Source organism: Jaculus jaculus, chromosome 10 (genome assembly GCF_020740685.1).
Source record: "Jaculus jaculus isolate mJacJac1 chromosome 10, mJacJac1.mat.Y.cur, whole genome shotgun sequence".
Classification (NCBI taxonomy): domain Eukaryota; kingdom Metazoa; phylum Chordata; class Mammalia; order Rodentia; family Dipodidae; genus Jaculus; species Jaculus jaculus.
In genome coordinates, this window is record NC_059111.1 from 88,828,455 (window position 1) to 88,840,068 (window position 11,614).

The following is an 11,614-nucleotide window of genomic DNA, read 5'->3' on the forward strand; positions in this document are numbered from 1 at the left end:
GGCCTTCCAAGGGTGACGAAGTGACTTGGATGTGTTCCCTGCTGCGGCCTCCCAGACAGATCTGCTGGCTAATTACAGCTGCTGTTTAGTGTGCTGGGTTTAAACAGCAGACATCAATCTCGTCATTAGTCTTGTTGCTTTATGCCCCAAGGACACATTAATCTGCTCCACATGCTCCCCTCTCCCTGCTTCGCTCCCAGCTCCACTCTGACTCCAGTAATGGTGTCCACAGCCCCCTGGGGCCTCAACAGAGCCTGAGAACTTCCCTGTGTGACACCCAGAGGTCCTGGGAAGAAATGCTATATCGCCTGGTAACATCCCAGGGAGACCAGGCTCCTTAGGGCTGTCCTGTGAGCTGCACTTGTGATGCCATTGCAGGTACCGTGCCCGAGTAGAGAAAGTCGAGTCTCCTGCCAAAGTGCACGTCTTCTACATCGACTACGGCAACGTGAGTGCGGGGCCCGCGTGGGAGGTAGACGAGGGAGGGGTTGCCGGTGCAGTAACCCCCCTTGGTCAAGTCCATCTAATCTCCGAAGTCCTACTGAGTTTACTGACCCACTCAAGTATATTGGAGACCTCTGCTGTCCATGTAACAGTACAGAACCACACAAGGTTGCTCACACCTTTAATCTCATCACTCAGGAGGCTGGGGCAGGAAGGTTGTCTGGAGTTTAAGGCCAGCCTGGACTTCAGAGTGGGTTTCAGATCAGCCTGGGATAGAGTAAGACCCTATCCCAAGCGTATCAGTCCCCCTGATCAACAAGTAAGAGCAGGTACCGGGGCCAGAGGCCTGCACACTGGTAAGTCCCATGCCTCGGTCCCAGGAATGAGGGCCTTGCCAGTCACTCTTCTTCCTCTGCCAGTGCCTCTGGATAATGGGCCCCTGGCTCCTGTTGTTCATGCTGAACTGGGTGTTTTTCCTTCAGCAGATCCCCACCACATCTCTAGACCCAACTAGAAAGGAAAGGGCAAACACGGGGCACCCAGGGAATGGGACTCTCGGGAGCAAAGACTCTGGGCCCAGGAGTCTGTTTGCAATCCCAGAGATTCTGTGTGGGTACAGCAGCAAGTGGGAGACACTTGTGAGGAATGGCTGTGACCATCTGCCTTCCCCCTACCCCTTCTCAAAGACTTAGGCTGAGGATCTGCCAGCAGAGAGTTCAGAACGGGGCTGTGCTCCCGGTTTATCACCTGGGAGCACACAGTGGAAGAGATCTTGCCAGGCTGGGTTGAACGAACACTGCCAGGAGCCTTTTTGGTGTGAGCATCCTGCCCGGTGGGGTAGTAATCAGAGCACCCATGTGGCAGAGGGAGGGACATTGGCAGGAAGAAGAATTAGGGAAGCCAGGGCTCTTTGTTGGTATCTTAACGGGAGCCCCAGGTGGGTGTTCCAGCAGCAGGCCGAGAGGAAGAGGCACGAGCCGCACTGGCGGACGCGACGGGTGATGCTCTCCAGGCGTCGCCAGCTGGGGAAGCCTGTGCCTGTGGCCAAATGGAATTGAGTCTTGGGGCAACCAGGGGAGGCCCAGTGTTGGTGCTCCCAGCAGCCTGGCACAGTGGGTTGTCCTTGAAGGAAGGGGCACTGAGTGTGTGATGGTGTTGGCCTGGTGCTTCCTCTACAGAGAGAGATCCTGCCATCCACCCGCCTGGGTACCCTGCCACCTGCCTTCAGCACTCGTGTGCTGCCAGCTCAAGCCACGGAGTATGCCTTCGCCTTCATCCAGGTGCCCCAAGACGTAAGTCCAGACATCTTCCTTCCCTGGCCATTGCCACGGCCGCTGCTGCTGGCCTCACAGGCTGACAGGAGAAGGGAGTGGAGGTGCATTGTCTGTCTGTCAGGACTCAAGCTGGGAGGATGAGCCCGACCATGGAAATGGAGGGACGCTGTCACGGATGAGACGGCCAGAGAGCATTTCAGAGAGGCCTGGTGCTTGGGTGCCCGGGGCAAATGCAGCCATCACAGCTAGATCCTAGGAGGTCGCAGGAAGTGACAAAAGATAAGGGAAATGTAATTAGGGCCCCGATATTGTGGTCTTGTCTCCCCTGGGAGGAGTTGTTTTTGTCTACTGTGGACAGGATGGAAAGTGGCAGTATTTTGAGCCAAAGGGTACATGACATAGCCGAATCTGTTCCTAATAGCTTTGTAAGAGAGGGGAGATGATTCAACAGCCACCCCAGGGCCATTCGGGTTGGAGGGTGGGGATGGGGCGTAGGAGAACCTAAGCTGGTACCGGGTTGCCTGCACGTGGGTGTGCATCTGCTGGCCAAGAGTAAGGAGGACCAGTTTGTGCTTGTGGAATGTTGTTAGACCTCAAATTGTGGCTTTGAATAGTGAAACCATGAGAGTACTTAAAACGGTATAAAGTGATTATGGAAGAAGAGAGGCTTGGAAAGTACAGGCATGCCCACAAGCTGAGAGCAAGGATTGCAGAGACAGAATGTACAAGGGGCGGATGGGAGGACCTATGCCACAGTGCCCCACAACTTCAGAGGAGGAGAGGAGGCCCGCAGGGTCCACTCCCCAGGAAGCGCCAGCAAGCAGGCTAAGGCTTTGGCTTTGAGAAGGCGCCTGGTGCTCAAAGCAAGATGGTAAGAGCAGCGTAGCTCATGTTGCCACCACAGGAGGACTAAAAGCAGGTGGGACAGTAGGAATAGGCACCACTGGCTCTTGAAGTATAAGTAACTTTTAGACTGAAAAACAGCCACTTTCTCTCAGAGACACAGGGCAAATGAGTGAGAGCTGCAAGGGTGGAGCGGAGAATGCTTCATATACAGATCGCTGGGGTTGGAGGAAGGAAGGCCTTCGTGTCTAGGCTCTATTTGTACCTCCCTGGGACCGGAAGGAGATTCAGTCTCAGGCCCTGCTGGCAGCACTGGACAGGAGGTCCAGGGATGGGCCCAGGGCCCACGTGACTTGTTTGGCCTTTTTCCGTCCATCTCACTAACCTGACTCCATCCCTGCCCAGGAGGATGCTCGCACAGACGCCGTGGACAGCGTGGTCCGGGACATCCAGAACACTCAGTGCCTGCTCAACGTGGAGCACCTGAGCGCCGGCTGCCCTCACGTCACCCTGCAGTTCGCAGATTCCAAAGGCGATGTGGGCCTGGGGCTGGTGAAGGAGGGGCTGGTCATGGTGGAAGTGCGCAAGGAGAAACAGTTCCAGAAAGTGGTATGTGAGGTGGAAAGGGTTCCCCCTCCTGGAAGCGGGCCCCCCCCCCAAATATCCCTCCACCATGAGAGGCAGCCCTGCTGAGGGACCTAGGAAGAAGCAGGGACTCCACCAGCCTTGTGGTCCTGCTGGGGAAAGATAGTGGATTTGGGTTTGTTGGGGCTTAAAAAAAAATACTAATTAAAGCCCAAATTAATAGGCTGCAGGTTTGGCTGAGAATGAAGCTACAAATTAGAGTGGAAAGTTTCCTCTACCTTCATAGGTGCATCAGCTGATGGGCCCGGGAGCTTTGCCAGGGTTGGTATGAGGAGGGTCAAAGCCCATCTCACCTGGCCCTTTCCTTTTCTCCTAGTGCCCAGGGCCACTCACAGCCAGATCTATCCAAAAGGCAACCCTGAAGGTTCCCAAAGTACTCTGTCACCAGACCCCTCCAGGTGGCTTGGAAAGTCTAAGACAGGCCACTGGGAGCCACCATGGAGGAGGCTTGCTCCCACTCATGAGATGGGGCAGTGCCAGCTGCTCGGCTACGTCCTGGACTTGGCCACAGTCAGGGAAAGGGGTACCAGGACACACCTTGCTCTGGTCAGTTATTGTCCATTAGGTTTAGATTCCAGTTGCTGTGAACCCCTATACTCAGCATTATGTTACTGCCCCGCCCCCCGCCCCCTCAACCCTCCACCCACAGAACTTCAGATAAGGCCCATTGCTCTCAGCCACTTCCCAGCTGAGGCAGATCTTTGAAATTTCCAGAAAGACAGGCTGTTGGGACCTGGGTCCTCCTCAGCACTGCTGGTTCAAGGCTGAAGCTGACTAGAAGGCAACAGGTAGTGCCCAGTCTTCCCTACGCTCCTCAGAGACAGGGCTGAGAAAGGCAGGGCGTAAACGCCAGATTCTCCCGTTTAACACAAACCACTGCTTTCCTTTTCCCAGTTCCCTTTTTGCCTATTCTTTGTCCCCCATGCCACAGGCCCACGTGGTGATTCAGTGGTTTGTGAGCCAAGGGCATTGTCTGTGTATGTGGGTGGTTTATTTGGGCTTCGGTGTCCATTTCTGCCATGTGGAGAGAGCCATGACTCACCCCCAGTCTTCCTCGAGGAGACCCCAGTTTCCTCAGGTGGCTCCTAGAGCTTAGTTTCCTGAAGAATTGGAGATCTTAAAGCCCCCATATGAAGCTACCTGTATTGTCTCTTGATGTTCCTCCCTGAGTTTCTTCCTTCATCAGCTCTCAGCAGCAGTTCAGAAGGCCTACCCCTGCATGAGTAAGAAAGATGGCCAGTGCCCTTCCCTGGAAAGCGAACCTTCTAGCATGAGGAGACAAGGAAAATGAATGTGATTAAATTTAGGGGGAGCAGAAGTAGAATATGGGGGGAGGCGGACTGGGAAAATGGCTCAGAAGTTATGGCACTTGCTTGCAAAGACTTCTGGCCAGGATTCAATTCCCCAAAAACCTTTGAAGCCAGATGGGTATTCCTTTGAAAGTGGCAAGAGACCCTGGTGTATGTAAACATACATATGCAAATAAATTTAAAAAAACAAAAGATTTTTAAAAGGAGTATAGAAAATCAAGAGTGGAGCCTGAGGGGGCTTTTGTTGTTGTTTTTGGTTTTTTGTGGTATCACTCTAGCCCAGGCTCACCTGAGTTCACTCTGTAGTCTCAGGGTGGCCTGGAACTCTCAGCAATCCTCCTACCTCTGCTTCCCCACTGCTGGGATTAAGGGTGTGTGCCACCACGCCCAACTGGAGTAGGAGGTTTTAAACGAGGTCATTGGACAGCACATTCAGAAGGTGATATTTGAGCTGGAGAGGTGACTCAACCGTTAAGATACTTCCCTGCAAAGCCTGACAGCCAGGGTTTGACTCCCCAGTACTCACATGAAACCTGATGCATGAAGTGGAAGATGCATCTGGAGTTTGTTTGCAGCAGTTAGAGGCCCTGGTGTGCACATTCTCAATCTCAATCTCTCTCTCTCTCTCTCTCTCTCTCTCTCTCTCTCTCTCCCCCCCCCCCCCGGCCCCTTGCAAAGAAATAAAATAAAGTAACTTTAAAAATAAGAGGAAAAAAAGAAGGTAGCTTGGTGTGGTGGCACACACTTTTAATCCCAGCAGTGGGGAGGCAGAGGTAGGAGGATCGCTGAGAGTTCCAGGCCACCCTGAGACTACAATGAATTCATGATGAGCCTGGGCTAGAGTGAGACCCTACCTAAATAAATAAATAAATAATAAAAGAGGTGACAGCCGACTTTAAGGGTTGGCATAGGTAGCCATGTGGCCATGAAGGTAAGAACACTGCAGGATCACGGATCAGCCAGTGTGAAGTCAGTCCCAAAGGTCAGTTTGAGTATTCACTTTGGAGTTCACTCCAGGAACTTGGCACTGCTAGAGGGTTTTTGGTTGTTGTTGTTTTAGTATTTTATTTATTTATTTGAGAGAGAATGGGCACATCAGGGCCCTCAATCACTGCAGATGAACTCCGGATGCATGCACCACCTTGTGCATCTGGCTTACGTGGGTCCTGGAGAATCAAAGCTGGGTTCTTTGGCTTTACGGACGAAGGCCTTAACCACCGAGCCATCCCTCCAGCCCATGTAAAGGGTTTTGAGCAGGGAATGATAAGGCACTAATGTGCACATCTGCAGCTTAATCCTTGCTGCTGACTCGACAGTACCTCTCTCGACCACTTCCTGTCTTCTTGTACTCCTTAGATCACAGAGTACCTGAATGCCCAGGAATCAGCCAAGAGCGCCAGGGTAAGTTTCTTGTCTTGGGTCCCGGAGTTGCTGAGTTGAAGGGATTGGCCCTGTGGCTTGGAGTGGGGCTCACATCCCTCTCGAACCCTGTTCTGCTTCCTCTCGCAGCTGAACCTGTGGCGCTACGGGGACTTCCGAGCAGACGACGCGGACGAGTTCGGCTACAGCCGCTAAGGTGGACCGTGCCTGGCCCCCAGCACCGCTCACGCCAGACCCTCTTCCTCTGCCAGGAGGGCGTTGTCAACTCCAGACCTGGTGTGGGGGCTTGTAGATGGGTCCAGCTTTGCTTCAGTGTGTGGAAACATCCTGCATAATGGGTGATATCAGGGCTGAGGGCAGAGAGCCCACGGCTTGCTGGGGGTAGGCTGTCAGTGACGGCACTGCCACCTCACAGTCTCTCCCAGATGATTTTGTACTTTTATTTGGGGGGTTGTGGTTTTTTAAAAAATTGTCTTTAAATCAGGAAAGAACCATGAAAGACTTTGTCCTAGAGAAGGGGGTACTCATGACACCTGAGGCCAGCCACCAGCTGGCACCCACCTCTACCCCAGACTGCCCTTCTTTCCCACCTTTGTCAAGTGTTGATTATGTGATTTCTTTCATGTGTCTAGTCTCAAATGCCAATGTGCACATCTGCCCCCTCACCAGTCTGTTCTGTATTTAAAGCTTTTAAGACCCAATAAAATAGTACCTGCTGTCTGCAGCCCTTGTTATCATGGCAGAGCCAAGAAACTGGCATCTCTGTGGCCCCAGCCAGAAGATCTGGCTTCAACCCCCCAAAGTATAGCCAGCTGTGGGTAGCAAGGCAACTCATAGCTTCCCAGGCAACTACTGGGGTCTGGTGGGCACCTCTTGGCACCATAGCCATTGTGCAGAATGCTGAACATCTCTTCAGACTCGTGGACGTGTGGCTGCCCTCAAGGACCTCAGCTTCAGACCAGCTTAGACACTAGTGCCAGGCTGTGCCCTCGGGAGGGCAGTCAGTCCCTCAGTCTCTGATGTGGCTGCTGGTAGGTTAAGAACAAACCAAGCCTCTAAGGAGCTACTCAGGAAACTGAGGCAGAGGGATCACAAGCTCAAGGCAAGCCTGGGCTAAAGAATGAGTTCAAGGTCACGCTGGCTCAAAATCACAAGATGAGCTGGAGAGATGGCTGAGCAGTTAAGCGCTTGCCTATGAAGCCTAAGGGGCGCATGCATCTGGAGTTTGTTTGCAGTGGCTGGAGGCCCTGGAGCACCCATTCTCCCTCTCTTGGCCTCTTCCTCTGTCGCTCTCAAATAAATAAAAATAAACTTAAAAAAAAGAGGGTTGATGACTATATAGAGCGCTTGCCCAGAATGCATGAAGCTCTAGGTTCAATCCCTAGTGCCACACAGGAAAGAACTGGCCCCCTTGTCCTGAGTTGGAGAATGTGGCTGAAACAACAGGATCTTTTGAGAGGAATCCCAGCTTCTAGTTTAGAACAAGACCTTTGTGCTCCAAGCCAGCTCTGCTCCATTTGACCAGTGGTCTCCAAAAGTCCTCAAGGTCAAGCTGTCACAGGCTACTTATAACCCATGAGAGAGGAAAAAGACCTCCCGGCAGCCATGTGACGTGCTGAGAGGAGCCTGTCACCTGCCCATAATGCCAGGGCTAACGGGAGACGAAGTGGCCACTTTGGGCAGCCAGTGTCTACTCCCTTGCTGTTCACCCATGTAGACTGGTGAAATCTGGTGCTTTGTGTTCCTGGCATTTTGATCCAGGAGGATGCCCTAAGCTGCCACATATGGTTAATGCTTTGGTCTCAGGATAGGACATCAGTGAAAGTATTGTGGCGGCCTGGCTAGTCTTTCCTCTTACACCAGAGGTCCTAAACAGTTCCGGCCATGCCCAGGACAGCTGTCTTTAGGAAAAGAGGAGTGTGCCTTCTTGGTCGCAGGGTGCCCATGTAGGAGAGATGAGAGTGAGAGAAAACAAGGAGGGTCAGAAGGAAAGAAGAGAATGGGTTCAGCTTCGGTAACCAGTGTGCCGCTCTTCCTCTGTTGAGCCTTGTAACACTGCAAGGGTCGCTCAGAGCAAGTCCTTGACCTCCTGACCCAGACCCTGTACGGTCCAGTGAACTGCAGTCCCCGTGATTCTGGCCAGCACGAGTGTGATGGTGACTCCCGTGACTCTGTTGTCTGCTGTCTGTTCGTGCCTGCCCACCTCCCACCCCTCCCCTGGAGAAGTCCAGCCCCAGCCCGCAGGCATTCTCACCACTGCTTCACTTTGTTTTGGACCATGGAGAAGAGAGTGTCCCTGTCCCTCTTTTCCCTACCTCTGTGGCACTACCAGTAAAGCCAAAAGGCAGGGCTCCGTCACGCTCACGAGTGCAATTGGCAAAGGGGCAAGATGCCAGCCCACACTTTTGTAAAAAGGGTCTGAAATCATCTCCCTATCGTTGCAGTTGCCTTGGTTACCTCTGTACCCAAGGATAAACCCTCCTTAGTTGAAATTATGCCTGCGCCTTCCCACTTCTTACTTCCTTTCTCCTCCAAGGCTGGTTTAGACAAAGGTCAGAGCAGTCACCGGGCGGCAGGCCCGCGCTGCCGCAGCTCTGGTGCAGGCCCCAGCCTGCTTTGCCTCTCACCCACGCCTCTTCAGTGCCCGGTGTTTCTCCTGCGACCAGAGAGAGGCCAGCCCTGTGCTGAGGAGACACTCAGGGTGTGTGTGTGTGTGTATACTGGCCTTTCTGCCTCCATCCGTGCTGGCACTTGCCAGCAATGCCAGAAGAGCTTCCAGGCAGCGCCCCCAGCTTATGAAGTTGCAGAACTTGCCTCCTTAGGTTTGCAACCATGTGCTTCGCCCCCACATGGGCCATCCCACCATACCCTCGAATCATCTCTCCATCCCTCCGTATCTCCTTCAGGCAGAGGTTAACGCGCAGAGCTCGGTACTGAGGCTGGCAAGTGCCAAGGCCATTGCTGGGCTTTCAAGGGCCTGTGGGCTAGACACAGAGGCAGCAGGTGCCATCCATGCAGGGATTAACCCCAACAGTGGGTGGTGCCTTAGAACCCCAAAGGTCTAGCTGCGCCCCTGGTCCAGAGACTACGCAGAGGGGCAGGAGAGAGGTGGGCCGACAGACGGTAGGAAAGCTTTGCTCATCTCTGGGTGGATGTGGGGAGTGCCAGGCCTCTCTCTGAAAGCCAGCCCAACAGAGCCTGGGGTTTGGGAGATAACTGCTGCTTGCGACTGTTTCCCAGCTACCATCATCTTCCTCCCTGCTCACATGCAGGTCCAACAGGGAAGGCAGGCAGTGGAAGGAAGGGCTCACATGGCTGCCTCACTTTATTTATTGGTTTGATTATTTCCACATCCTGGGGAGAGAGTCGATGGACCCCTTTCCATGCATTAGCCCATGTTGGGAAGCAATAGGGAGGGGCTGGGGAGCCGGTGCCTCAAGAGTGGTTATTGATGTCCTAATTACAAGAGGATGCTAATTTAATTTGAACCTAATTACAGTGCACTACCCTGGGTGGCATGTGTTTTAATAATTAACGTCCTTCAGATGCGTGGGAGTGTAATAATATTTACACTAGGTTGGCCAGCAGCCTGGGGAGGCGGGCTGGGGGCCCAAACGCTACCCTCGCCCCCTCCCCAGCAGCTTGGCTGCTAGCAGGTGGGAAAGATGGCACCGGAGTCTTGGTCGCCTTGTGTCTTGTCATCCTTCCCAGGGAATATGCTTTGGGCCGCGTTTCCAGCCACTTCCTTGACCCAAGCAGGCCACTTCACTCCGCAGGGTGCCGGGCTGGGTCTCTGACACCCAGCTCACCAGCAGCGGCTTTGACTCCGGCTCCAGCCGGGTTCTGGCTCTCCCTTCCCCTCCCCCATTCTGTGCCAGACCGGCGAGGGCCCTGCTTCTGGCCGGCCTTCTTTCCTTTTTTTTTTTTTTTTTTTTTGTAGACAACATTGTAAGAAACAGATATTTAGAAAAGTTCACAGATTACAAAGGCACAGTTCAAATAAGTAAACAAAACCACACAACAGACCCACGACACCAGCATACCCACCACCACCCACAGATAACCCCCCACCCGATTCCTGTCCCTGTGGGTGACCTTGCCTGTTTTGTGCTTCTGTTTTTCAGTGTTACCTGACTAACATTTACGTAAGTGGGCTCACACGGTGTGTATTCCAATGTGCTATGTGCAAGGTGTGTCTGAGAGTCATTCATGAGGCAACATGAGGGCCATCGTGTGCATTCTTGTTGCTGTGTGTTCCGCTCCATGACCATGTCACGCCTGGTTATTACAGAGACCCGAGCTATGACTCCAGCAGTCCCTAAATGAGAAATCTGCTCATCATTAGCACCTGGGGGACAGTGGGTAACACTATGAAAAGGGTTAGCAGGTGACCAGACAGAACAGGCCCGTCCCCTAAAATCCCAGAGCAGCATGACTACCAGTGTGACTCCCACACTCAGCCTTCCAGAGTTGGGCAGAGGACCTATCATATCAGCAAGTCTGGAATAGCCAAGCAGAACCAGAGGCCCAGGGCTCAACAATGCAGCGCTCACCTAGCATGAGTGGAGCCCTGGGTTTGAGCGCCAGCTGAAAAAAAAAGAAAAAATTGCAAGCAAGGAACAGGGTCTTAGATGACCTGGGAGAACATCAATATGTTCTAAGAAGTCTCCCCGGGCAAGTGTGTCTCAAAGCATGGCTGGTAGACTCACCTGGGGTGCTCATTAAAGTACAGCCAAAAACAGTACCAGAACTCTGTTGGGAGTGGGGGTGAAGTAAGCGACCCAAGTCCCCATCGATCATAGCAGTAAGACAATGAGCTGATAAAACAAGGGCTAGCGTGTTATTTAGCAATAAGCTGGTAACCCCCAGCAGGTCAGAAGCAGATGATTAAAAGCGGTTGCCTGTAGATAGCACCACAGGGGGCGGGGAGAGCTATTGAATTGTGTAACCATAGGGAAGCATTTCTGATGCTTGGCGTCGCATTCATTATCGTGTAAATATCGTACCTGTCTAGGTTTCACTCCGATTCCCCTCTAGACCACCTGCCCCAAGCTGTGTGGGGTCCTGGGAATCTACTTTCAACAAGCCTCCTAGGTGGTTCTGATGAGTTCTCAAGCTCAAGAATTAGCTGTCATTGTCATTTCGAGGTGAGAAAGGAGACACAGTGACTTGTCCAAGGTCACTGTTGCAGTCAGGTTCACATTGCCTGGCAGAAATCACCCAACCAAGAGCAGCTATTATTGGGAAGGAAAAAAAAAAGTTTATTTTGGCTTTCAGACTCAAGGGGAAGCTCCAAGACGGCAGGGGGAAATGATGGCATGAAAAGAGGGTGGACGTCATCCCCTGGCCGTGAAGTGGACAATAGCAACAGAATACTGTGCCCAACACTGGCAAGGGGAAAACTGTCTATCATAGCCATAAGCCCGCCCCCAACAATACACGATCTCCAGAAGGTGTTAATTCCCACATCTCCATCAACTCGGAACCTGGCATTCAGAACACGTAAGTTTATGGGGGACACCCGACTCAAACCACCACAGTCACCCAACTTATTAGCGGCAGGCCTAGGAATAGAAATCCTGGCCCCAGACTTGTGATTTTCCTCTACATTATGGCGCTCACCTTGGTGGGTGTCCATTTCAGCGGGCTTGACCCCGAGGGACCTGCAAGGCACACTGGCTCAGTTGAAAAGGCCAGGGTGCCTTTTCCGTGCACAGA

General features: G+C 52.8%; 1 protein-coding gene across 1 annotated transcript in view; it reads left to right on the forward strand.

Annotated features, from left to right (window-relative positions):
- The window catches only part of Snd1 (staphylococcal nuclease and tudor domain containing 1), a 485,819-nt gene extending 479,199 nt beyond the window's left edge, over positions 1-6,620 (forward strand). The window contains exons 20-24 of the mRNA XM_004658615.2: positions 379-448; positions 1,623-1,736; positions 2,967-3,170; positions 5,873-5,917; positions 6,026-6,620. Coding sequence (XP_004658672.1) covers positions 379-448; positions 1,623-1,736; positions 2,967-3,170; positions 5,873-5,917; positions 6,026-6,091 — 499 coding nt within the window. The 3' untranslated portion in view covers positions 6,092-6,620. The remainder of the gene's footprint in view (positions 1-378; positions 449-1,622; positions 1,737-2,966; positions 3,171-5,872; positions 5,918-6,025) is intronic.
- The last annotated feature ends 4,994 nt before the right edge of the window (positions 6,621-11,614 follow it).